Source organism: Rosa chinensis, chromosome 4 (genome assembly GCF_002994745.2).
Source record: "Rosa chinensis cultivar Old Blush chromosome 4, RchiOBHm-V2, whole genome shotgun sequence".
Classification (NCBI taxonomy): Eukaryota; Viridiplantae; Streptophyta; class Magnoliopsida; order Rosales; family Rosaceae; genus Rosa; species Rosa chinensis.
Genome location: NC_037091.1, coordinates 2,834,582 through 2,859,819, shown reverse-complemented (window position 1 = coordinate 2,859,819; position 25,238 = coordinate 2,834,582). Strand labels below are relative to the sequence as shown.

General features: G+C 38.5%; 3 protein-coding genes across 5 annotated transcripts; 1 reads left to right on the top strand and 2 right to left on the bottom strand.

Annotated features, from left to right (window-relative positions):
* Window positions 1–71: 71 nt before the first annotated feature.
* LOC112195827 (chlorophyllase-2) lies at window positions 72–2,108 on the bottom strand. The gene is made up of 2 exons (XM_024336041.2): window positions 1,776–2,108; window positions 72–854 (listed from the first exon to the last, which is right to left on the bottom strand). The coding sequence occupies exons 1-2, from the start codon at window positions 2,049–2,051 to the stop codon at window positions 168–170; spliced, it is 963 nt and encodes a 320-aa protein (XP_024191809.1). The 5' UTR covers window positions 2,052–2,108; the 3' UTR covers window positions 72–167.
* A 3,481-nt stretch (window positions 2,109–5,589) lies between these two features.
* On the top strand, window positions 5,590–7,616 carry LOC112196422 (protein LIFEGUARD 4-like). Its single transcript, XM_040519307.1, has 4 exons — window positions 5,590–5,954; window positions 6,052–6,165; window positions 6,652–6,809; window positions 7,235–7,616. Exons 1-4 carry the CDS (start codon window positions 5,702–5,704, stop codon window positions 7,427–7,429), a joined length of 720 nt encoding a protein of 239 aa, XP_040375241.1. The 5' UTR covers window positions 5,590–5,701; the 3' UTR covers window positions 7,430–7,616.
* Window positions 7,617–8,561: 945 nt separating this feature from the next.
* LOC112200814 (VAN3-binding protein) lies at window positions 8,562–12,072 on the bottom strand. 3 transcript variants are annotated; one of them, XM_024341823.2, is made up of 7 exons: window positions 11,698–12,072; window positions 11,247–11,357; window positions 10,105–10,528; window positions 9,768–9,995; window positions 9,387–9,436; window positions 9,109–9,166; window positions 8,562–8,940 (listed from the first exon to the last, which is right to left on the bottom strand). In XM_024341823.2, exons 1-7 carry the CDS (start codon window positions 11,995–11,997, stop codon window positions 8,723–8,725), a joined length of 1,389 nt encoding a protein of 462 aa, XP_024197591.1. In that variant the 5' UTR covers window positions 11,998–12,072; the 3' UTR covers window positions 8,562–8,722. The 3 variants fall into 3 exon arrangements, with proteins under 3 accessions (XP_024197591.1, XP_024197592.1, XP_040374897.1); XM_024341824.2 differs by having other exon boundaries at window positions 11,247–11,354; XM_040518963.1 differs by lacking the exon at window positions 11,247–11,357.
* Between the last annotated feature and the right edge of the window lie 13,166 nt (window positions 12,073–25,238).

Here is a 25,238-nt window from a genome sequence, read left to right as displayed (position 1 = left end):
AAATTTTAGACTAAATGACCACATGTATTTTTAGTTCAATCTTAGTGCCTTAAAATTCATAATCACAAGGCTTAGAGGTTAATAAAACACACAACTATATTCATGTGTATCAGGTACATTTTGTCAAAAAAAAGAAATACTACATACATAATCAAACCATTTGAGTTTCACAAAAAGAATTCAACAGTTTGAAGCTCAATTGGTGCAGCCTCATGCCCTCCTTCTCTTATAGCCATTAGTTCACTCATATCCCCTCCCAAATAGGCTTTAACGAAAGCAACCACAACTCCTCCAACAAATTTTCTCATGGGTTCCCTGGACTTGCCATTTTTGCACAAACAATATGTAGCCTTCCCTCTAATCCCCTTTGTCTCATCATCAAGCATATCAAGATGCCCATAATCCTTGGCCACAAAGTAACAAGCCGGTTTTCGACACTCTTTGAAGAACTCCTCATGGTTAACACCCTTTGGAGCACAGGCAGGGAATAGAGGGTTTCTCTTCACTTCACCCAAACCAGTACCAATCACCATCACTGCCATGTCATCGAGATCGAAAGAATGAGGGACATAGGTTAGTACTGGTGGAGGGGTCTGTTTCCCTGTGTCCATTCCATCAACTGGGTCTATGCCTATTAAGGCTGAAAATTTCAAGCTAGTACTGATGCCTTCTTTCCCTAATGCTAGAGCAAAAGAAACTTTGCCTCCGCGGCTGTGGCCTGCGAGTGCTAGCTTGTTTAGATTTGCTTGAACATGGGGTGGAAGCAAGGATTGAAGTCCTTCTGATAACCAGTTTGTTATTGCAGCTGTGGACTTGATCTCATCACTTGTATCTGATCCAGCTATTGTATACAACTGTTCAACCACATAGAGTATTTACTTATCAGTAACCACTAATCAGTTTTGGTCTAGAAATTGCTACATGTAACATCATAATGTGAACACAGGCCTTCTAGTTTGTAGATGACGAAGGAAAAATAGAGATTTTTGGACTTGTATGACCAATTGACCACAGATTAAAAGGACAGTATTTAGAGCCAAGCATTTTTGACAAGGAATATTGAGCCACTTGGTTCTTTTCAGTTCATACAATACCAACTGAACATTTCCATATCATACTTAATTCTGCCTTCAATAATTTGTTTAGTGAAAAAGAAAGCACATTCAATTATTTTGCTTCTTGTATTACCTTAAAGAACCTAAAAGCCTCTATCTTGCAGAGTAAGGCAATCATTAATAATTGAGAGTGGCTTGAAGGAAAATTGGATATGAACACTGTCTGCATATGAGTCACTGTTGCTAGACAAAGCATAGGAATCTAAAACCTTTAACTAAAAAAAAAATACAAAGAAAGAGATATATTATTCAAATCACACGCGAACTTCGCAAACCAACAAAGAAGTGCAGAATGAAGATGAAGGTTTAAAAACTTAGTTAGGAATGTGCAAACCAAGTTTGTAAGCTTTTGATACCAATTTCAGCAACCACCCGACTCAAAAAGCTCAAGAGGATGACGAACCGACAATATCAATCAAAAGCTAACAATAATAATGCAAAGCACATTAGGCGACTCTAACGACTACCTCACCACTTAGATGGTAAAAATCTAAACCCCAATCAATATATAATTGGCAAGGCAATATATATGCTAATTGATTATTCATGTCTGACTGAAACTGAAGTCACGGAATTGAACAAAACTGTGAAGAACTGTGAAGTGTTCACATCATTAAGTTGAGAGAGAGAGAGAGAGAGAGAGAGAGAGAGAGTATTAGCCTGAGGAGCAATGACGATGAAGCCATGAGAAGCAACGTGTTGGATAAGCTGAGAGTAGAAAGAGTTGGAGAGAAGGAAACCATGGAGGAGAAGCAGCACTGGGAACTCTCCAGCTTCACAAGGCAAGCCAATCAAAAGCGGTTTCGGAGGCGGAACCGAAACACTTAAAGAAGACTTGGTGCTGCAGCATCCACTAGACTCTGCTGCCTCAACTGTTTGGAGTTCTACCCTGTACTTTCCAAGCTCAAAAACATTTGAACAAGATGAAGTAGACATGACTTGTCTTTCAGTGGAATTGGAGCATAAATATCAAAGGATAAGTTACATTGGTCTTTTGAGTAGTGGTATTTATAGCCCCACTTGTGACGAAGGGAAAGTTTGTCTGAGATATTTACAATGCAAAATCTTGGTTCGGTATGGATGGAGTTTCAAGGCCTAACATGATGTCTATTTTTGGGTCTTGAGGCCTAACATATTGTCAATGACATTGAACTACTATTCCATACAAGTTGGATATTCATACGTACCCAATTATTGTGTGCCTAAATTCGGTACTACCGCACAGTGTCCAATTCTCTTGGGCCAACTAAAACACACCCAAAGATTCAATGTATTTCGTCAGTGGTAGAGAAAATTAGGTTTTTTTTTATTTTTATTTTTTATTAAGCCCACGGGGCGAGATAATATATTCATCACAAATCAGAATAGGTCGTTACATACCCTTCCGTTGCCATTTATAGTCTTATAGATAGACAAGAAGATAGTGGTAGTAACCACAGTAGTAAATAGAAATAGACATATTCATTATACATTCAAATACGTAGAGGTAGCGGGGATCATTTTTTGGTATTACGCTGGAGACACTAGAGATCTAGGTTCCTAAGGAACATTATTGTAATTAGACAAAAAACTAAAAACATAGTGTCTTAACACGGAACAATAAATTCGTACGATTGTGTCTTAATTCAATCGTCAAATAGAATTTCGTGTGACCTAAAAATGGAGAAAATTCTAAACCCTAGCCGCTTCGGCATTGGGTCCCAACATCGGAGTAAGTCGCCGACCCTAAGCAGAATAATCCTCTCCGCAACGTGTAGCTTGTGCGCAGCTTTCCAACGTCAACCATGTTTGACGAACACCCAATCAGATCTGCAACATTCCGGGGTGCGAATGGTCTTGCACCTCTCCGAGAACAGCCCTTGTCGGAGTGAGTTCATTAGGGAGAACGATTTGCGGGGGGGCCATCAGTTGGAAAATCCGACCGGCGAGGGGACGCCTCAAAGCCCTGTGTGGATGTGGTGATTCTGATGAGTCACTGGCTATTCCGACCGCCGTTGGGTGGAGATTGAGGCTTGGGTTGCAGAGGATGACTGTCTCTGGTTGGGCTATGATGCAAGAATGGCTTGGGTGAGATGTCCAACACAAAGTGCAGTGGGATCTTCGATCAAAGAAAGTGGTAGCGGCATGATACTCGAATCTCAATTCTAAGATGGTTACGGCGATGATTGTCGTGCACTGCTCTACAAGTGCGACCATGGCGTCGAGTTCGGTGGTGGGGAAAACAGGTCACGTCGAAGGGGCAATCTGGTCTGAGGACCTGGCTGCGAGCAGTTCTGCAGTAGGTGGACAATGGACGACAGCAGCGTCAGCCATGATGGGCAACGAGGCAGAAGTGGGGGTGCCCAGATCATTTTGGTGGCCCGAATTAGTCTGGGTACCCAAATCAAAGGGGTTTGGGGTGTTCACTGCTGATAAGAGTACCCTTTGGTTGTGGGCTCTTTGGTGGACCAAACTGTTGGGCTCGGGTTCTTCAGGGTTTCAGCTTTGGGATCCAGGAGAATCGACTCAGAAAATCACTTCTACATTCCTTCCAAACCTCCTAGCCCAAGTGTTATGGGCAAGGAGAAAATTTAGTTTAGTTTTATTTCTGAACTTTGCCTAATTGCTATGTATTCATTTTCATAGTTCTTAGGCTCGCTGAATAAGTGAGCACTGATTGTCTAATGGGTGGTGCTAGCATATCACGTCCTAAACTTGCACTTGAGTTTGGCAAGTGAAGGTATGTATCCGTGCCATTCTGGCTTAAGATGAATGAATTACTTGGTTCAAAAAAAAAAAAAATTCAATCGTCAAATAGTTAAGAAAATAAAAGCTTATTTATTCATTGAAATTAACGAGAGCGAAAGAATTGCAATAGGTCCCATAATATAATTATCCAATCTCCGTTATTTCTTTAAATATTAGTATAAAGGTATACTAAATGAAATTAAAAACATTACCTTTTTTTTTAAAGGAAAAACTTTACCTTTTTTACATTAAAGAAATTCTTCTATGCACTGACGATGCAAGTGAATCATCAGATCCAACAGATTTCAACCGTTGATATTTATATGTAATTTTATTTATAATAACAAAAAAATGTACTTGATGTTATCCAACTATAGAATTCTGTTGGTGCAAGTGCACGTCCATATACTGAATACTCTCTCATACATTAAAAGAACATAGTGGAATACGTAGCTTAACAGACTGGAGACTTGTCTTGATCATTTCCTATAGGGAAGTTCTGTTCATACCTCCTAAAATTATATTTAGACCTCCAACAATTTTTGGAAGTTTTTAAATCCAGCTTTGCCCTTCTAAAAAATGAACAAAATGAAAGATAAAAAAAAATTAAATAAAATCTGCACCTTCTCTTCTCCCCCCTTTCCCCCTCCCTCATTCTCTTACAACCATACATGAGGATTATTGGGCAACTTTGATTAAGGTAGAATGTTAAAAATTGTAAAATGGAATAAAGGACAAAAAATATAGAGAAGACAATCGAGAAAATAATGATCGAAAAGCAATTTCTATTTCCTATTCTTTTTGTTTCTTTCTAGTTTGGCTTAATTGCTTCACTTCATGGAGTTGATCGTTAATTGTTATCTTGGTCTCTGTTTATGGTTTTTTTTCTTCTTCTTTTTTCTACTAGAGTAGACTATGTTGCTAGCTTGATTTGGGTTTAGGGAAATTGATTTTGATAATAGTCCTCCTGTGGTATTGTAAATTGCACGTTTTATTAAGATATAGAAGGAGTTTTATAAGAGTATCCAAGCTTACAAGGTGAATGGTGTTAAGTTATGGCTATGAACTGAGTTTTAAGTGATGAAAAAAAAGATATTACTAGTAGATTTGTATTGGAAAAAATTGTGTGGTTACAAGAAATGGCAAGATTGGAAGTTTTGTATAAATATTAGAAGGGGAGGTCCAAATACCAATTTAGGAGGTATGCATGAATAGAAACTCTCTTTCCTATAACATGCTCATGAATTGAAATGTCCATATTTCCAAACTCTTGTACCTTGAGATTATAGCTTCGAGCGTGTATGTCAATTTAATATATGTAACGCTTGATTTTTCACGGTACTAGAAAAATATGTTATTAAACTTGAAAAAGATATATCTCTATACGCTAATTCAAGCTCTCAAGTAACTACCATCCAAAAATTAGACAATGGATATCTTCGCATCCTCAATAAGTTTGGCATTTATGCTTAAGAAAGAAAATACTTGCTACGCGCTTCTCACTTGGTAGAAAAAACTAAAATGATACATATTTACCATATATAGATAGTACGCGTCCGCTAATGTTACGCGGGAGCAGCAGTATATAGGTAAAAAAGAGACTCACTGAGTGGTTTGATGGTAGTATTGAAAAATTTCTCTAGTAGAAAAGATAATTAAGACTCCTAATCAAAACCGTGTAGCCTAGAGTAAATTTTTTCCACACATTCCTACGCTTTTTTCTCCCGTCGATCAATTCTCATACAAAAGGCAAATCCGTCGTCATAATTCCTAGACCTCTATAGCTATTACAATCTAATATCCCTTGGGGTCTCTATCTCTTCTCCGTCTGTGTTAATTGCATATTTCAATCTTGATCAATGGGTTTACCACAGTTCATGAAGAGTACCGACGTAGAGGCCCAAAAAAATGGCCAACTTTACCCTAATCAGATGGAGACGCCTCAGCTCCGCTGGGCCTTCATCCGCAAGGTTTACAGCATTATCTGCTGCCAGCTGGCTCTCACCGTCGCAGTCGCCGCCGTCGTGGTCACTGTCAAAGAGATTTCCAAGTTCTTCCATACGTTAGAAGGACTAATCACCTTCGTATGCCTCATCATCCTTACCGTAGCCAGTAAGTTCATGTCACATTTTTCATTTCCTCAACAATAATTGATTATCAATATTGAGGTTTTCAATTTCTTGATTTGTGGTGTTGTTTGTTGGTGCAGTTGCTATTTCGTTGTGGTGGTTGCACAACAAGCATCCTTGGAATTATTTGCTGCTTATTTTGTTTACCTTTGCTGAGGCGATTGTGATCGGGGTCTGTTGTTCATTTAAACAAGGTAAGCAAGAATTTCGGTTAACATAACTTGTCAAATTGTTTTTTTTTTTCTTCTAAAGAAGAATTAAAATTACAACCTTGACCCTCTCATATAACTCTTCAAATTGTTGATTCTAGTTATGTGAGTGTGAATAGAAAATTAAAATTGTCATAAAAGTGCATGATTTAAATATGTGTATTGATCTTCACGATTTGTTTATCTGCAATGGTAATAAATATATTAATGACGCAAATGTCACTATTAAATATTAATCCTCCCTCGTTACAAGGAGGAAGAGAGGGAGGAGATGAGAAAGTTGACAAGTGATCAACAATGGATATATCTGCCATCCCTAATTCGTAAGAAAAGAAAGTGAATTTTTCCATTTTTTCGGAGTTTCAAAAGGGCGTGGAAAATATAAGTTATATGTATGCAAGTCTTTGACATGGATTATGTAGTAACTAATTTAGAATTTTGGAGTGACTGTTTAAGTTTTGTTGGTAACAGGGAAGGTTGTCATGCTGGCTGTGATTCTGACGCTGACGGTGGTTGTTGGCTTAACTGCATACACATTCTGGGCAGTTAAAAGAGGAGCGGATTTCGCCTTCCTTGGACCATTTTTATTCGCTGCATCGCTCATGCTTTTTACTTTTGCCCTCATTCAGGTAATTACACCGGTAGCATTTTGTTAGAAGCACATTTTAATTTGGAAATGCCCAAGTACTCAAGTAAATGCACGTAATAATGCTTCCTCTGATCGAGAAAGCACCTATGATCTGCTCTCCCAAAGCACTTTTCCAGAATCACAAAATGCACATGTATGTATAACTGTCTGCAAGACAATCTTCCTCCCTCCCATTTTGGTTTAGGCATTAAGCTACTAAGCATGTCCATATGTTTTGCGGTTTTCCTTGAAAGTTTGGGAACAAGTTGTTCGAGGAGCAGCCTTAAACAGCAAGCTCCGGCACCATGCATGTTTGATTGCGGCATTTCTAGCTCTTTTCTTAGGTTTATATTTAGTTCAATCAGCTCTTGATTAATCTAATTGTCCGTCTAATATGGTGTTTGCAATGGATTACATTTACAACAGATTTTCTTACCTATGGGGCCGTTATCGAAGACTATATTTGCAGCCTTGTCAGGGATTCTGGCCTGTGCTTATATTGTATACGACACAGACAACATCATCAAGCGCCTGAGCTACGATGAGTACATCATGGGAGCTCTCAATATATATTCCGATATTGTCATGCTGTTTCTGTCAATTCTACGTTTGCTCGGTTAATGAGTTAATTACCACTGCAGAGTAAATATCAGTTACCAGTAGAGTAATGTCAAGAGTAGATCCTAACTTCAGTAATTCTCTCATCTCATCACCCTATCTAATTGCTGTAACATCCCTTGCTCGGTGTAATCATACCATGGCACTATGCAGACATTTTTGCAATAATAGCTGATTTCAATTGCATTCAGTTTATTGTACATGCTTCTTTCTCTTTAAACATCTATGGCAAAATTTCCATCGCTCTATGATTAGCTTTACTAGTGAGTGAGTACAATATGAGAAATTGAGTTGGGACTAGAATAAGTTCAAAACCGCCCACTTTTTAGTACCAAAAACTCGGTTGTATTCTATATGTTTTTCGCTTCTTCTGCAAGACTAGACCAGATACCATTGTTTTGCTCAAATGATGCTTCTCTATGCAATCCAGTATTGTATTAGAAATACAAAATCGAGAGTAACAAGCGAAAAACTAGTCCATCTAGTTCGATTCAGGCATCATCTAAACAACTGGCACCAAGCGACTCTATCTATGTAGACTAAAAAGAAATGAAATCTAATGCTGTTGTTATCATGGAAAGCAGCGTTCGTGTCAAATATATGGCCTCCGGCACAGGATCTTGAAAAATCTAAAGACTAACGAGGCCATTTATATTTTTATACAATACCCAGGTTTAAGAGCAGACAATCATCTTTACCGCCTAGTTTATTTCAAGCACATTCTCTGAATCAGCCTCTTATTCCCCTTTCCGCCAATTAAATGAAATATTTCTGAAGCCTTGCAACATTCCACTTAATCCAGACAAATTTACTTAATAAAGCGCAGAATTACACACCAAGACAATCATAGATAGATCCACAGCATCTTATAAACCTCAAACAAAGTCCAAAACCCAGTAGGGGTCAAAAGCCAAAAACCCCACATGAGTAAACAAAACCACAAATCAGGACAACGTCTTTATATTCCATCTTGTTCTTTACTCAAACTGAGATTCTTTTCCATTCTTTTTTGACTGCCTTCAGTCCAAGATACCCCTTTTCTTTCCTCAACAGTGTCTTAAACAAGGACTTGAATCACATGGGGTTGCTACCTCTCAATCTCATTCCAATCACTTTCTTTCCCACTAAAAAAAAGAAAACCCAAAGAGTCCAAAATATATATATTCCATCCACAATACTAAAGAAGACCAATTTGGATAGCTTATACCTTTAATTTAACCCTTTTTACAATAATAAGCACTGCCAAAATACCAAAAACATTCAACAGAAGACGACTACTACCACTACTGCTACTATTCAAACTCTATGCCTATTGTTCCTCTTTTCTGCAGCAATGGAGATTAGCCTTGAGACACCCTGAGTCCAAATGTCGTACTCCCTTTGGCTCCGGCACTCAAACTCCACCACCCCACGCAAAACAGTCTTCAGACCAAAGTAACGTCTGTGCTCCCCACCCTCGAGAAGGTGGCGACCTGGCCAGGCGGGCATATCTGTAATCACCTCCAGCACCACATCTGTAAAAATCAAAAGGAGATGGAATTAAAGATGAACTCTTTTGATCTGGTAGTGCTACTGATAAGCTAGCTTTTGCAAATCCCAAGATACAGAAGCAGCAGACCCCCACCCCACACCTCCATTCTGCTCATCAAATTATTAGCCAAAGACAAAAGCAATTCACTCACTCTTTTTCTTTTTGGTGATGGTCCCAGCAACATGCCTGCTCTTCATCTTCAGCATAACCTGCACAAAAAGAAGCTCCAATCTAATTAAAGAGAACACAAAAAGAGAAAAGAGAGACTAGATCCAATTCTTTCATCATACTACTCTTCTTTTGCTGGGAACCTTTTGATCCCAACAGTTTCACACATTCATGACCAGAAAAGTTGTATTGATGCCCAAATAATTGATTCAATTAATGCTAAAAGAGCACAATTAATCACAGACATGCTAGGAGCTTTACCTGACTGCTCCTGTTGATATAAACAGAAACAATTTTCCAATGAAGATCTCCTGCATTAATCATAACAAAGACAACACAATTAGTACTAAGTAACTTCACTCTACAGGAATTTAAGAACAATCTAAAGTGATCAATCTCCAGTAGTCGCAGAATCATTTTAGTTCAAGTAAATTCACGCGAAAAGAAAGCATTTTCTTCATCAACAATGACAACAAAATTAGTACTCACTAGCTTTACTATACTGTAATTCAAAGACAATTTAAAGTACACGTAGAATCGGTTTAGTTCATTTAAATGAATTGATTTTCCAACTTTGAATCTAGAGATGCATGCTCATACATCAATTTCAGTGAAGAAAAGTTACTGCCTGCAAAAATTTACCTTTGCGGGTGCGCTTCAGGAGCTCACAACCTTTGGCTAGTAATTCTCTATTGCAAATGCCTAAGAAATTCTCCTCAGGAACAAGTTCACCACTGAAGCTACTGTTAGAATTACCATTACTGCCTCCATTTCCAGCTACAGCATTCCCTTTTTCAACAGGAATAACCGCCGCAATGTTCCAGACTTCCTTCAACGCCCTGGCCTTTAATGTTGCCGCACCACGCAATGCTGCAATCCCATACCACAAGCATCAAATGGCATTAGAATTATTCCACGAGACAAAATTTCCTCTTTCCAGTTATACCCAACAATGCACAACAAAATTAGAATTCTTTACCTGTTGCAGCACCGGCGGTCAGCGTCATGATATCCCCGGCAGACCTGACATTCACGGCGGAGCTAACAACCGAGTGAAGGTGCTCCCTTTCAGCACCCATGGCCTCAGCCGCCTCCACACATTGAGCAGCTACCAACGTGGCAGCAGAGGCCACTGCCATGTCGGTTTTAGCCATCTGCTCGTCTTTTCCAGACCCGGAAGTAGCTGCCGTGGCGGCAGCAATGGCGGCAATGGCAGAAGCCACCCCGGCGACGGACACAGCAGCATGGAGCTGTGCATTGTGAGCCCTCGCCTCCTCTTTCTTCTTCTCCCTCCTATCCTTCAGCCACCTCCCCACCGTCTTACCGCCCGCAGCCACCGTAACTCCGCCGTTCGTGGCGGCTCTATATTGGTTGTTGAGGTGGTGGTTGCTGGAGCGACAATACTGCAGAGAAAAAAGGACAGAATTTGTTTTGGGTCATCATCAATTGATTGAAAGACCCCAAATTGGGTATGATAGACTTAAAAAGAGTTAAAATCAAAACCAGCAAAACAGAGTGTGGATCATGAACAGTGTACTAATCACACACCCACTTCTGGTTATGGGGGTCCATAACTCATTTAACCAAACCAAAGCAACACCAAGAACTGGGTCTACAAGTAGATATGGAGGTTATAAATTTTCTGAAACAGATTTTGGTGTCATCCCACGCCGTGCGGATTGGAAGCTGAATCGATCAGAACTTTGGGGGACCAATATGGATAGTGGGAGAAGAACAGAGAAGAGTGGTACTTAAGTAAATAAAAACAAAACGAACACTGTTTGCGTAAATGTTGAAGCTACAAGTCTACAACCATTCCAAATTTGATAAGCTAAAATTTAAAGTGGATGTTAAATCTAGGTTGCATTGAAAACAGGAACAACACACAATTGGCGTTGGTTACTGGGAAAGCTGGGGACTATGTTCGACCGGTTCAGAGTTTGCGTCAGGCTCTCACATTTTTCGTGCTCTAAACCACAAGACACAACTGTACTTGTCCTCTAGTCGTGTCCGTGTCATATTCCGGCCACCGTGGACGGTGGTTTCCGGCGAACGTGAAAAACCAAAAAAAAAAAAAAACTTAATAAACTCATACATGATCAGAAAACAATTGAAACAGACCTTGACGTCATCGTTTTCGGAAGGAGAGACCGGCGGGCTGTCGGTTAGGGAACCGTTGAGAGGGCCACTACTGTGAGAGAGCCTGCCTGAAGTTCTGGGAGACACCTCCTGCTGTAGTAGAGGAAATTATCGGTAATTATTAGTAGAACAAGACCCGGAAATGGAAGGTTGACATTCTAAGTAAGAATGGGTGTTGTATTATTGTCAGCCAAAAACAAGAAAACGAGGCACATAAGAATCCACCGGAGCTCAGATACAAACACGAGAGAAAGGCCAAATAAAAAGTCACGGAAAGCTAAAAGAAAACAAAGAGAAAAACAAAAAGAAGCGAAGAGAGAATAGACCAGAAAATCGCAATCAGATTAAACAAAACAGAGCCAAAAAAACACAGAACTGAGAAATCCGCAATATTGTCTCGACTCTGTTTCACACTCTGCTTCTTAGAACTTACCGACTGTGACATAATACGCTCCATGACGAGCTGAGAAGTCTCGGAAGAAGCGAACGAAAATGGGTTGCCGGAGACGGCGGCGGCGTCCTCCAACTCGCCGGCCAAGTCCTCGGGAATAGCGGTGGCGTCAGAGTTGAGGTTGAGCTTGGAGAGTTGGCCCTGGGGAGGAGCCAAGGCTTTGGAGACTTCGAGAGCGGAGACGCTCCAGGAGCGGGAGAGGAACTCCATGGGCTCACGGGGAGTCTCCGGGGGACGGAAGAGGGAGGAGTGGGCCGGGTCGGGTCGCCACTGCTCGGTCATGGGTTTAGTGGGAGAGAGTGAGTGGGTGGTTTTAATGGAAGTGAAGGGCTTTAAAGGAGAGTTCTATGCACAAATGGGGAAGGTCGTGGCTTTATAGAGAGAGAGAGAAAAAGACAAGCGGCCGCATTGGCTTTTCTTTAAATTGGATATTCTTTTTCACTAAATTACAGCTTTGTAAAATGAAAAATAATAATAATAATAAGAATAAGAAGAGGATATTTGCATATTTTGTACCGAAATTTATATATACATTGCTTTTTGGAGTTTTAAATATGTTAAGATTATACAAATAAAAAAAACAATTATGTATGAGAATCCAAAGTTATTTTAAGCTTTTTGTTGTCCTTTAAAGTTTAAAGTGAGTAAGTAACAAATATGAGACTATTTGGTTAGCAAAAACAACATTTTTTCAGTTTAAAGGTGTGATCTGAGTTGTCTATGTCAATACTAAAGTATTATGTGTGTCCAAAATATTGTAAGTTTAGAGAAAAATGTTTTTAGGCGGGAAATTTCATATGATTCAATATATAGCTATGAGGAATGTATAGACCAAAAGTTAAGACCACGCAACCTATCGATGAAGAACAGAATGAGTGAAAGGTTTGTCCAAGTTTTTATTAATCAAAAATATGTTATTTTGGAAAAGATCAAAAGGCAAAAGCTATTAATTATGACGCAAAAAACTAAAATTTATGAGGCTAAAAATTTTAACTTTAACATGTTATTGTGTCAATTTTATTATTATAATATTTTGTAACTCTTTCAGAGTAAGCATGTTGTGACTTGTGAGTGAGTGAGTGTGACAGCAAGTGGAATTGGAAAACAGAGAGACACATGTTGCAAATCGGCCGCGTTGGGTATTTTACTGCACGATAAAGTTAAAATCGTACGGCTGGCAACTTTTGTCAGGCCAATCAGGAGTGAGTAGCAAGGCGGTTAATTTTATTTACGTGTGTAATAACTGCATTGACTTGTCTCTGCCCAATCAAAAAGTTTCATTTTCTGGTAACTGTTGGTGAAGAAAATGGGAAGACCCACATTGTTCTAATCAATGAGGAAGATACTTCGAAATTGTTTTGATGCCTCTTTGAGATTATGATACCTTTGAGACTTTCATTTTCTATTTTGGTTAGATTTGTCATCTACCCATAATTTTTTTGGTTACGTAACTCTCTTTCTCATCCTTTTCACGACGAATCAAAATACAAGGCTACATCAGTTAAAATATAGTGTACATTTTTTATAGGTCTTTGAGCATTTGCGCATTACTAGTAGAAACTATAACATCAATAACAAAATTGACTTCACAATAATTGTGGATAGAGCTTACTTCAACATATTGAATGATATTTTTATCCAAAATATTGATATCTAAGTTTGAAGTGCTCTATCGATGTACATCGGAAGTGAGACTCATCTCTTCATCTGCTAAGCATGGAATAACAGCTAGAGCATTCGACTCAGTGGTGGAAGGTACACTCCCCCCTAGAAAAAAGGAGTTGATCGATGAACATTCTCGCAATGATTTTGTTTTTTGGTGGACTCTCTTGTTTTATGGCGGAAACTCAATGATTTTAGTTTGATGTGTATTTGTTTTTTGGTGGACTCTCTTGTTTTCTAGCGGAAACTCAATAATTTTAGTTTGATGTGTATTTATTTTTTGGTGAACTCTCGTTTTCTTCACATAGTCATATTTTTCCATATTCATTATTTATTTCTAGGAAAGTTCAGTGAAAGCCTGAAAGGCATGAAAAATTTTGAGGTCAATCACTCAATTATAGAGCTATTTTTAAGAAACAAAACAAAATAGATTTTATGAAAAGAAAGAAATAATGTGTGACAAGTCTGAAAACATAGAGGGTTGGCATTTGGAGCTAAAAGGGTCCCGAGACGAAGGCAGTGAACTGTATCCATCTGGAGAATTGAATGAAATGGGGCCAAAAAGACAAAGCAACGAGTGACAAGGAGAGGTTATGATCCAGGAAGGAACCTGCGATAGAGGTAATCTCATTAAGCAGCTTTCACTGATAATTGAATTGAATTGAATGATTAATGGTGAAGATTGCAGAAGAAGAAGATGAAGACGACGATCAATCATTGGCAGTCGACTCACAGCTTCCGGATGTATATGAATTGGAAGAAGAGAGGCCTCCATTGCTCTAGTGTGTGATCGATTGAGTTTGGTAAATGTTCCTGATCACGTTCAGAATTCTGTTTTGTACTGTTTCTACTAAACAATTTGTTCATCGGAAAATAAGGTACTTGTGAATCCTATCCAGTATTCATTCAGTAGTCATTTCTCACATGCCATGGTAGATATTCTGACCATTATATGGTATGGTTGTTATGAGTTATGACATATTCATGTGTGTATGTTACATAACTTGCGTACTGTTCTTGTCAGACGTTGTTGTTCAATTATGAACTTAAATGTGACATAAGACAAGGCCAGAGAATTAAAAGTGAATAATGAATACCCCAATTGTTGATGGTTGATGTCAATCTTCTCTGATGAAATATTTGTGATCCAGAATTCTTGAGGAAATAGATCATTGCGTTCATAACACCTCGATTCATTATCTCTTTATTATTGTAGGACTGTATAAGAGATCGCTTTTATTAATGACCATTAAAATGAAGATTAGTTTTTAACTTTTTAAGAGATTAAGTTTCGATCACATTTTCACAAATCAACCGTTAGATGTTGAGATATTTATATGTAAATCATTTATGCAATTTTTCAACTAAATTAAAAATCATTAAGACATTCATAATCGTGATTTATCAAATTTTTTTTTGGTTTTAATAAAGGGCTGGTGCGGCTGCCCTCAAGCCTTGATTAATGAAACCGTCAAATACAGGGGGGGCATTGAGCCTAAACCCCTGATTACAATAAGCATCTAAAGTATTTTCCAAAATAAAATCAGAAATCTCTACAGAGAATCACCAACTAGCAAAGAGTGCACAATTAGCTACTCTATTTGCTTTAACATAGCAGTGACACAGCGGAAAGATAACTCGATATCAATTATAAGCATGAACGGTTCATGTTTGACAAAATTGGTTCATCAATTAATTTAATCTAGTTTGGTACCTTAACAATTAACAATTTAGAAGAAAATTTTCAGAAGTGAAATAATCATATATACATAAATATGTAACAATTTATTTGCCGTAATGTAATAAAAAGTGGGACTCCCAAACAGTCAACTAGTCCTCATTAAAGTGATCTTCATTAGAAGAGCTCCCATCGCTTTTAATTTACGTATAAAAGTTCTTCCTTGTCAACAACAAAAAAAAAAAAAATCATGCTAAAATAGGAATGTTAATTGACAACTTCCGAATGTTACTGAAAAAAGGTGGAAGGTGATTTGCATCATAACAAGGTGGATGATTATTTTAGCTCTACTATCGTAGACAATAGTCGTGACTGATCAGCATTAGAGTTACCCGATATTTGTTTGTTTGTATTTTTTTTTTTTTTGCTGCCAAGTTTGCAGCAATACATTAGTTTTTTGAAATGAAAATTAACATGAATAAGAGGTAAATATCAATTGGTTGGGGCATGAGTGGATCGTTCTTGTTAAGTTCATTACTAACTAACGATAAGCTAGAAATCCAAATTGAAAGGAAGATAGTCCTGTTATAAACCAAATAGTCATTCTCAATAAATTAGCTTTATTATTAAAATATCCATGGACAAATATATGGAAGTTCTTGAAGAAAAATGCAAGTCCTTTGGTATGAAAAACCCATCCATTCGAGGAGGAATCACATTTCCTCTTGTCAATGTGGTTGTTGAATATGGAAGGGCTTGTCACGGTAGTTTAGCGTGATCTTTACATCATTTTTCATTTCTAATTGTAAGTAATTAATGTTTATAAATTTTTTATATCGTCATTTAAATTAAATAAATATGTTTTTAAAGCGTTTCAACTCTCAAAGTAGATTAATTAAAATTATCGCTTGAAAAAAATGATTATATACAAAGAATACAATAATGATCACACGGTCACCACCACATGATTAAGAATCTTATAACCACTGTGCATTATAATCTTGACTAAGAATTTTCCGGCATCCGCTCATTCACAATCTTATTCACACAATTTTGAATCCGCTTATTCCATGTAAAACAAAATTTGAATTGTAGAACGTGCAGAGAGGGCATGCATAATAATTGGCCGACCCGATCCATACAGTGCTGTAGATACAAATTAAACACCCATCAGAATTCAGAAATAATCATCTCGATCTGTCCGTGGTTTGCTTCAGCCTTCAACGGCAAAGAATCAAGATTCATGATATTGCTCCAGTAATTCACTGGCCCAGCCTTTTCTGATGACTCTGATCAGAGTCCCCTCCAGTTCTCGATCAACTAGCTCATGATGCTGATAAAGTAATCTGGGGTTCACATCCAAAACCAATTGGCAATGGATGGAGTGGCCCAAACCCTTATAAACCCATAGGCAAGGTCCCATTTGTCCCATGTGGGATGTATATATTCTCAACACGCCCCCGCACGTGTGGCGAATTTTCAAGCCATACACGTGGACAACTTGGGTGACGTGGAGCCCGTGTGGCCGTTAGGCACGCACACGTGAGTAACCCGCTCTGATACCATGATAAAGTAATCTGGGGTTCACATCCAAAACCAATTGGCAATGGATGGAGTGGCCCAAACCCTTATAAACCCATAGGCAAGGTCCCATTTTTCCCATGTGGGATGTATATATTCTCAACAGATGCTTGTTGAACAAGACAGAAGGAATTTCAATTTACTAGTACGGACCAAAAATGTAGGGCAGAGACCTATTTCAACGACGTCCTTTGGTTCTTGGCCTCTTGCTAGTCTCTTTCGCTCTTGGCCCTAGCCCTAGGTTCTAGCTTCCACCATATTTTCTGTCTACCTAGCTTAAGCTACTTTGTACTGGTTTTCCAGCAATTAATTCATCTCTTACATTTGTTTCCAACTTGGTACAGATCGACATTATTGGTGCTGCATTTAGCATGATTAGGTTTGAGGATGTTTATGTATCCCCATTTCAACATTCATTGAGGTTTAATTTGGTAAGGGGGTCCTAAAAATCTTAAATTCTGACAGATATAACTCGTATATAACATTGTGAATTGTCATAATCCTTCACATGTATCAACCACCTACACATCATAAGCAAACACACAATCTTCAACCTTCCCCTTAAACATACATATGCAAGAAATAATTAGGTTTGAGGATGTTTATGTATTTCCATTTCCACATTCATTGAGGTTTAATTTGTTAATGGGTCCTTAAAATCTTAAATTGTGAATAGATATAACTTGTAAATACCCTTGTGCATTGTCATAATCTTTCACAGGTATCAATCACGACCTACACATCATAAGCATACACACAATCTTCAACCTCCCCTTTAAACATACATATGTAAGAAAGAATTGATGGAGAAAGTGTTGGGTGGAATGTTGTTGTGACATGTCTAATTCATAAATTATATAAATATAGAAAAATTGAGCAAACTCAAAATAATCTAACAATCTTTACTATCGTACAATTAGTCACTCCCAGCACAGTTGTCTCATTTAAGACTTCAAGAGACATAAAAATTAGATATTGTTTATAACATGGGTATTTGAGGTGGGTCTCAATTGTGTCAAAAATTAAGAATTCATCAATTTAGTAAATATCTCCGTATATAAAATGTTTATGAAATTTTTACACAAAATATGTCTAAGGCTACCAGTGTTCCATCGAAATGCATATTACAAACATGAAGAGGCTTTTCATTGAACACTTCTGCTGTTACTTAATTAGTAGTTGATAGCGAGATTGAAACATGTACTAGGTAACCCGTAACCCGAATGTAAAATAACACCGATGGTGAATAGGTATATGAGTACTATTCCTTAACATTCCCCGTGATTCCGTGAAGATATTTCTACATGATCCATCGATCCAAGTCATGTAGGTCCCCACTCCCCACAACGATCCCATAGATGACTGCCAAGTAGGACCAAAAATGCCATGTGAACAATAATCCTGACCCTTTTCTCAGTTCTTGGCTCAGACTAACGGAGACAAAACATGTAAGAGAAACCAGCCCCTGACAATGGAAGTGCATGCAGTGATTCCGGTAATACTATTTTAGCGGTAGGTGTCTCTCTGCAGATTTTGTTTCGGGGTCCCCTTCCTTGCTCTCCTGCCAAAACGGTGCGTGGTGGCGTGCCTTTGCCTTGCGTCATCATCTTCTTGCTTTAAACCCTTTCGATTTCGCAGATCAAAAGCTTTAAGAGAGAGAGAGAGAGAGAGAGAGAGAGGGTCACAGGCTTTAACCCCTTTTCTCTTTTACACTTTTGTTTCTTCTTCGTGAATGAACCGGACAACACTACTGTGCACACTACTACTGTGCAGAGCGCGGGCTCCCATTTCTCTGATATCATGCTCGATCCCCCCGAGTTGCCCTTTTGTTTTTCCGATACTGCCCTTGTGGTGATCGATCTTGCATGTACTTTTAGTGGAAATATAGTGGAAAAAAGGGTCTTGAGGTAGTCAAATATATGGGCTGTGGAAGTGTGTAAATGGTGGTGGGAGTGTTTGAATTTGGGTGCAGAATGTTCCCGCTTTTGTTTAATGGAAAAGCCAAGTAACACTTTACTACTGCTAAGTGAGAACTTAAAGACCTAATAATGAGGGAGACCTGTTAAAGGTTCAATGTTTCATATGGAAGTTTGTGCACAGTATGCTAAATAACCATATGCGGAATATCTGGGTACGTAGTATCTTTTAAAAATCCTGATATATAGTAACAACAAAATATGCAATGCATGCTCAAATTTCCTTCATCAACCCTAGCTCGTTTATTCTCTTCTCATTCTACAATGTAGTTGCATTTTATTCTTAAATATTGTAATATTGTAAAAATCACATTCCTTCCCATATAACTTGACTATATATTACATTGAATAATTACACTCTATTTAATAAATCAAACATATGCGGTACTATTTTTATCGGATCAAGTTTTACTCTCTCTCTCTTCTTTTATTTTTTTTTATTTTTTTTTTATTTTTTCCTTTCTGTCAGAGAAGAGGTTGCGGTTAATAATTAGATTTTCTAGCAGTATACTTATAGTGATAGCTGGCTGGTTGCTATCAATATATACAAGTGGATCGATAACTAGAACACCTCGCTTCTAATGTCCAAAAGAAAAACACCATGCTTCTGAGTTCTGAGGTCTGGCAATATGGGGGTGCTGCCCGCATTGGTAATGGTAACTGCAGTGGTGATGTAGAGGGTGCAATTATTAGCTGTACCAAGTTTGATGCTCCTGGTAATCATAGCTTCATGAAACATGGTAGAGCAAAACCTATTATTTTAATGACTTCGATAACTAGCGCAGAAACATGGGAATTCAGTTCTTATTTCGAGATGCATGTCAAGTGCGAGCACATATATTGAGCAGTAGTTGAGGGTTTTCTAATTAATAGTTTGGGAGACTTATTTTTATAAATTAACCGTTAGATATTTATATATGTATGAGTAGATCATGTTTCAAAATTTTCTTTCAAATTGTTAATTGTTAAAGTACCGAAGTAGATCAAATTAATTAACAAACCAAATCTGTCAAATATGAATCATTCATAGTCAAAACTAATAAATCACGATTATGAATGCCTTAGCGATTTTCAATTTAGTTAAAAAATTGCATAAATGATCTACACACAAATATCTAAACATCTAATAGTCGATTTACGGAAATGTGATCGAAAAGTACGTCTAACAATAAAGTCATCAACTAGTCCTCATTATAGTGATCTTCATTACCAGGGCTCCCTTGATCTGAATACTAATTGTATAGATATTCCTAGGTTAAAGTACAAGATAAGAGAGAATCATCAACTTAAGTTTCACTTGAACTTCTAGGTAACTTACATATGGGGTAACTAGCAATGTGACGGAATTCTAGTTCAATGTTGTATAACTAATAATAATTACGGAGCAATGGGCATTTTGATCAAAGGAAAATAGCATAGTTAATGCAATTTAATAAATTGACATGACGTCCGTGAGTGACCTAAGTAGCTTAGAGAAAAAGACACATTCAATCTTGTAATTAAGAGTCAAAACACACAAAAATTGACAGTTGGAAGAGTTGAGCAGGCTTGCCTCAAGTTATAGACTACTTATAGCTAGGTCTGAATGTTATTTTAATACTTTCTAAATCAGTCCACTAAATTTATGGGGTTTCCATGGCTAGGATTTTGCCATTTTGAAGCCATGTTTTTGTTGAAATCAAATGGCCACATAGCATGATTTCCACTTGGCAGATTCTTAATATATAATGACATAAAGAGATCAAAAGCTCTGAGTTACATTGTCAGGGGCGAGGATCTCATTTTTATTATTTTAATTTAGAAAATTCTTGTATGTACTCGTAATATAATTGAACCAGCAGGTCAAAAAATATTAATAATGTGCTAACAATATATATCAAATTAATTTAAAAGTTTGTTAATCGCTGATTTTTTAATGATAATAATACAATTGACCTCTCAGTTCAGATTACAATTTCAAAATAGATGTTTTGAATAACATTATGACGCTATCAACCTTTACTTACAAAAAATGATGTTATGGAGGACCAATTGCTATAAATATAATCGTGCATAAATTCTTCAAGTTAGGATATTTTTCGATCGGTTATTTAAATTGTGATGATGAGATGGGACAGAACCATAACTCAAGGAAGGAGAGGATTTTATGGAACATTAAAACCCACCACCAACTTAGAAAGCTATTCACTTTGTGTGGATGACAGGGAGTCCTATATGTAAGATAGTGATCAAACCAACTATAAATCCCAAATATTGCGATTTCTCTAAAACTTTCAACTTCAGGTTCATTGGAATCTTTGATTATCACCACCAAGCTCACCTTGTGATGCTACTAGTCAACAAGCTTCTTCAATATGTATGTATCCATCAATCTGCACATATAGTTGCGACTTGTTAGCTGGCCGGGGCGAGGGGTCTAATGTGACTGCGACTCCATGAGATATGACAATTGACATATTCATTACCAAGTTGCCATGGCATTTATGAATACAACCTGCTTAGCGGAAAGCTGGTGAGTGTTGTATTATGTAATCATGATCATCTTGGCCCATGTACGAATAGAATTTTGATTAATTAAGAGGGCCAAAATCCTCAACACAAATATTCCATTGAATATACTAACCTGTAGCCTTTTTGCTTTGTTTGATAGAGTAACTAATTAGGCATACTTTTCATATTTTTCCTAAGTCTAATTTTAGGAGGTTTTTTTTTTTTTTTTTTAAACGCAAGGGATGTCAGCCCATTGATAGTAAAGTAGGAAACATTATAAATATGACTCACCCGGACTCCGAGCAACGACAGAAAGAGCCATGAATGGGAAGCCTAAAGCAAAACTCTAGACTACCTAAGCATGAGATGAAGCTCAAATGCTGTAGAAAAAATTCCAAGACTACTAGAAAAGCCTCCGAACATAGTCAAAATTCATCCCCAATATTATTCCTAGACCCAAGAGAACACCCTAATCAAAGGGGCATTCCCCAAGCTCCATGAAAAGACCAAAAATAAAAATTGTCGACCCACACACCCAAAATGTTGCAAGCCAAATAAAAAGAGAAAAAACCCTAACTAAAACATAGGCCCCTAGCCAAAGGCTGAAGCCCAAGAGCAACAGCAAGGGGCCAACCTCCAAACCCTAGCTGCAGTCCCACCAAACCAGATCGGTGTCTCCAGCCTCCACGCTAGATCACTGTTGCTGCTGGAGACCTTCGCTCCGTCGTCACATTCACCTGTCCAGATCAATCTGACCTGACCCAACACCAACATAGCCTCAGAACAGTAGCCACTACCTCCACCATGGCCTAGACCGCCACCAACACTGCTTTGTCGGCCATCACAGTCAGCAAACTGCCATTGACAGTCACCACTACAATCAACAACATTGGCAGCAAACGCCAATACATCCATCTCATTGCCCAAAGAGGGAGAAGACATACGACCATTACGTGGATTCAAAACCACACAGTCACCCATCACCATCCTATGCCCACCCACCGCATAAATAGAATGAGAAAGCAAAGGTGGCCGAGACCCTCTATATGCCTGAGACTAGCCCAGATTGCCATCACGAAACTCGCTACCGTCATCCCCGCACCCGCCGTCACCATCAGAAGAGATAAGGGACAGGGCAAACAGACCCACCATGAGAGAGAGAAAATGAGCCATAAACAAATTTTAGGAGTTAATAAAGCCTTAGTCTCATCATCACATTAATGGAAAAAACACTTTATCTGAAATACAAAGTTCAAGATGTGGCGGGATACATTTTATTATTGTTGATATGTTAATTTGTGAGTCTCATTTTGATGCTGAGATTGAATATATAGTGTTTTGCCCAGTACCATTTGGTCTAGTGGTATAAGTCTTTCCTTTGTAAATGGGAGGTCGTGAGTTCAATTCACAATAAACTAGTTGTTGTATCATGACTGAGTTGCGGCCCCGTTCACATGGTCACCTACTGACCAAATATCATTTGGTCAGTCACCGTTCGATTGAGATCAGACGGTTGACAGCTCTCATCTCAGATTTCATCACTTAGCTGTCAACCGTCCGATGTCAATCAAACAGTGACTGACCAAATAATATTTGGTCAGTAGGTGACCAGGTGATCATGACTGAGTTGTTGTATATGAGTTGTTTATTTGATAAAAAAATATATATAGTGTTTTTCATATTAATTGTATCCTCTTGTTCAAAAGTTCAAATAGTTGAGTTCAGCCCTTTAAATAATGGAAAGTAGCTGCAAGTTTTAGAATGAGGGTTTGGTGCGGTTACCATCCAGCCTTGATTAATGAAACTGTCGAATACAAGGGGGGGGGGAGACATTGAGCCTAAACCCCTGATTATAATAAACATCTAGAGCACGTCCTAAAATAATATCAGAAAACTCTACAAAATACATGTATTCTAACAAGTACCAATTAGCAAAGTGCACTATTGGCTACTCCATTTTTTTGACATAGCGGTGACATAACGGAAAGATAACTCGATATGTAACCCGATCACAACGTAGCATGATTTCCATAAGCACAGCTTTCATACTATGTTGCCGCCGGAGGATAGATCCGACGACACTTAGTTCCACCCTATCACTAGGCGGTAGCGACCATTTGACTAAGCAAGAAACTCACCACCTACCTAGAGCAAACAAGACACTTTGAGTGCACACACAGGCATATAGCCCGACTAGCCCTACACAACACATGCAGGGAATTATTTTGCGAGAAATGCGCAACCAAACTAAATTATAACATAAAGAAATAAAACAAAAGCCCAGGCTTGGCCCAATAGGATAGCCCAGGCCCAAGCACTATCAAAGAGATCAGAAACATGTAAGGCCCAACCCAATTCAAGAAAAGCCACCGCCGACTGTTCGCTGCCATTGTCGCATAACCGCCAACGTCGGGTCGCCACCTCCAGTACTTCACAGCCCCGGTTGCCCAGTGTTGGTTGCACCAACCCCCGCGCTCACCCAACCAGCTTATTTATCTATACATTTGGCATAACTTATTTATCTATACATTAACAAATTATTATTTTTTCCTTTTCAAAAAGAACCCTTAGCCCATCCCACCCTATTTATCTATACATTAACATAAAACATCAGTATAAAACAGTTTCAATCCAAATCCAAAATCCTTAACTAGGTTAAAGTATTATTTTGGGTTATATTAAGATTGAAGATTTTTGAACTTTTCAATAATCAGCTGTAGTGTAACATATTTAGAAACTACCATGAGTAATTAGTCCATAAACAATAGTTTCGCAAAAACACTGAAGTTCGGGTAAAATAATGGTACCGTGATTATAAAAATGAAATTCAGACATTTTACTCAACATAAGGTGATGAACTAAGGCATATTCAATAGTATACTTTAGTTTTTAATTAAATTTAACTAAAGTTGTGAAATATAGTTATTAATTTAATAATATTGCTCTAACAGTAGTAGTTTTTTTTTTTTTTAAAAAAGGGGCTGGTGCGGTTGCCCTCAAGCTTTGATTAATGAAACTGCATAATATAAGGGGGGGGGGGGAGCCTAAACCCTTGATTACAATAAGCATAGAGAGAACATCCTGAAATAATACAAGGAGTCTCCACAAAATATATGTATTCTAACAAGCACCAATTAGCAAAGAGTGCACGAGTGGCTACTCCATTTGCTTTGACATACTAGAAAGATAACTCTATTACAAAAAAACATCATTACAAATAGCACAGCTTTCCCACTATTTTGTCGCACGGAAATAAATCCGGCGACACTCAATTTCATCCTGCCATTAGGAGGTTGCGTCCATTTGATCAAGCAAACAGCTTGCCGCTTTGGTAGGCTAGACAAGGCACACTGAGTGTGCATACCAGGATAAAGCCCACGTCGCCCTAACCAAAAGTGGTAAGGACTTATTGTCGGCATAGAGCCACTTTGTACTAAAAGTAAATAATAATAAATCAAAGCATAAAAGTAAATTGGATCAAGGATCAAAGCCCAACCCAACAAAGCTAGGTCAAAGGTCAAAAACCTGACCCAAAGCTCAACATGCCCAAGTATGAGTACCCGAGTGTAGAGATCACGACTTTGCCATCCTGCCGGCGCTTCCCAGGCCATTCCATCGCCGGTAGCAGCGTCACCATCACTTCCCTCTCGCCAGATAGCCACGCCGCCCATTCTCAGATCGGAACCAAACCATCCAAATCGAATCGGATCTGATCTGATTCCCGCGAATCTCATAGATGCTACCGGCCGGTCATCACCCTCGGGAGACCTCCGATCTTGCAACACCACCTCAAAATGCCCACCAGGCCTTCCACACTCCTCCCTGAGACAAAGCGACACCGGCCCTGACTTCCGGCAACCAACCCACCACTGCCCGACACCGTTAACTCTTCTAAGAGTCCTGGACAGCAACGTCGCTACCCTACATCCTTCTCTCTGATTGGGCCATCCACTGCCAAACACAAGGTCCTCTCTTGCCCGTCCGACGCCACTGCCGCTAGGGCGTGCCGTCGGACCGGGCATACACAATTGCCGGGACGAACAGACGATCCACCAAGGGTTTTGGGAGATTTTTTAAACAATTAAGTCTTTATGATATTTTTTCTACATCCTAATAGTTTTTTTTTGAATCAAAGG

Coding starts and splice junctions, on each gene's coding strand:
- LOC112195827 (XM_024336041.2), bottom strand. CDS start 2,051: ATGTCTACTTCATCTTGTTCAAATGTTTTTGAGCTTGGAAAGTACAGG. Junction 855..1,775: donor TCATCGTCATTGCTCCTCAG/GCTAATACTCTC, acceptor GTGGTTGAACAG/TTGTATACAATAGCTGGATC.
- LOC112196422 (XM_040519307.1), top strand. CDS start 5,702: ATGGGTTTACCACAGTTCATGAAGAGTACCGACGTAGAGGCCCAAAAA. Junction 5,955..6,051: donor CATCATCCTTACCGTAGCCA/GTAAGTTCATGT, acceptor TTGTTGGTGCAG/TTGCTATTTCGTTGTGGTGG. Junction 6,166..6,651: donor CTGTTGTTCATTTAAACAAG/GTAAGCAAGAAT, acceptor TGTTGGTAACAG/GGAAGGTTGTCATGCTGGCT.
- LOC112200814 (XM_024341823.2), bottom strand. CDS start 11,997: ATGACCGAGCAGTGGCGACCCGACCCGGCCCACTCCTCCCTCTTCCGT. Junction 9,996..10,104: donor GACCGCCGGTGCTGCAACAG/GTAAAGAATTCT, acceptor ATGGGATTGCAG/CATTGCGTGGTGCGGCAACA. Junction 8,941..9,108: donor CATCACCAAAAAGAAAAAGA/GTGAGTGAATTG, acceptor TGATTTTTACAG/ATGTGGTGCTGGAGGTGATT.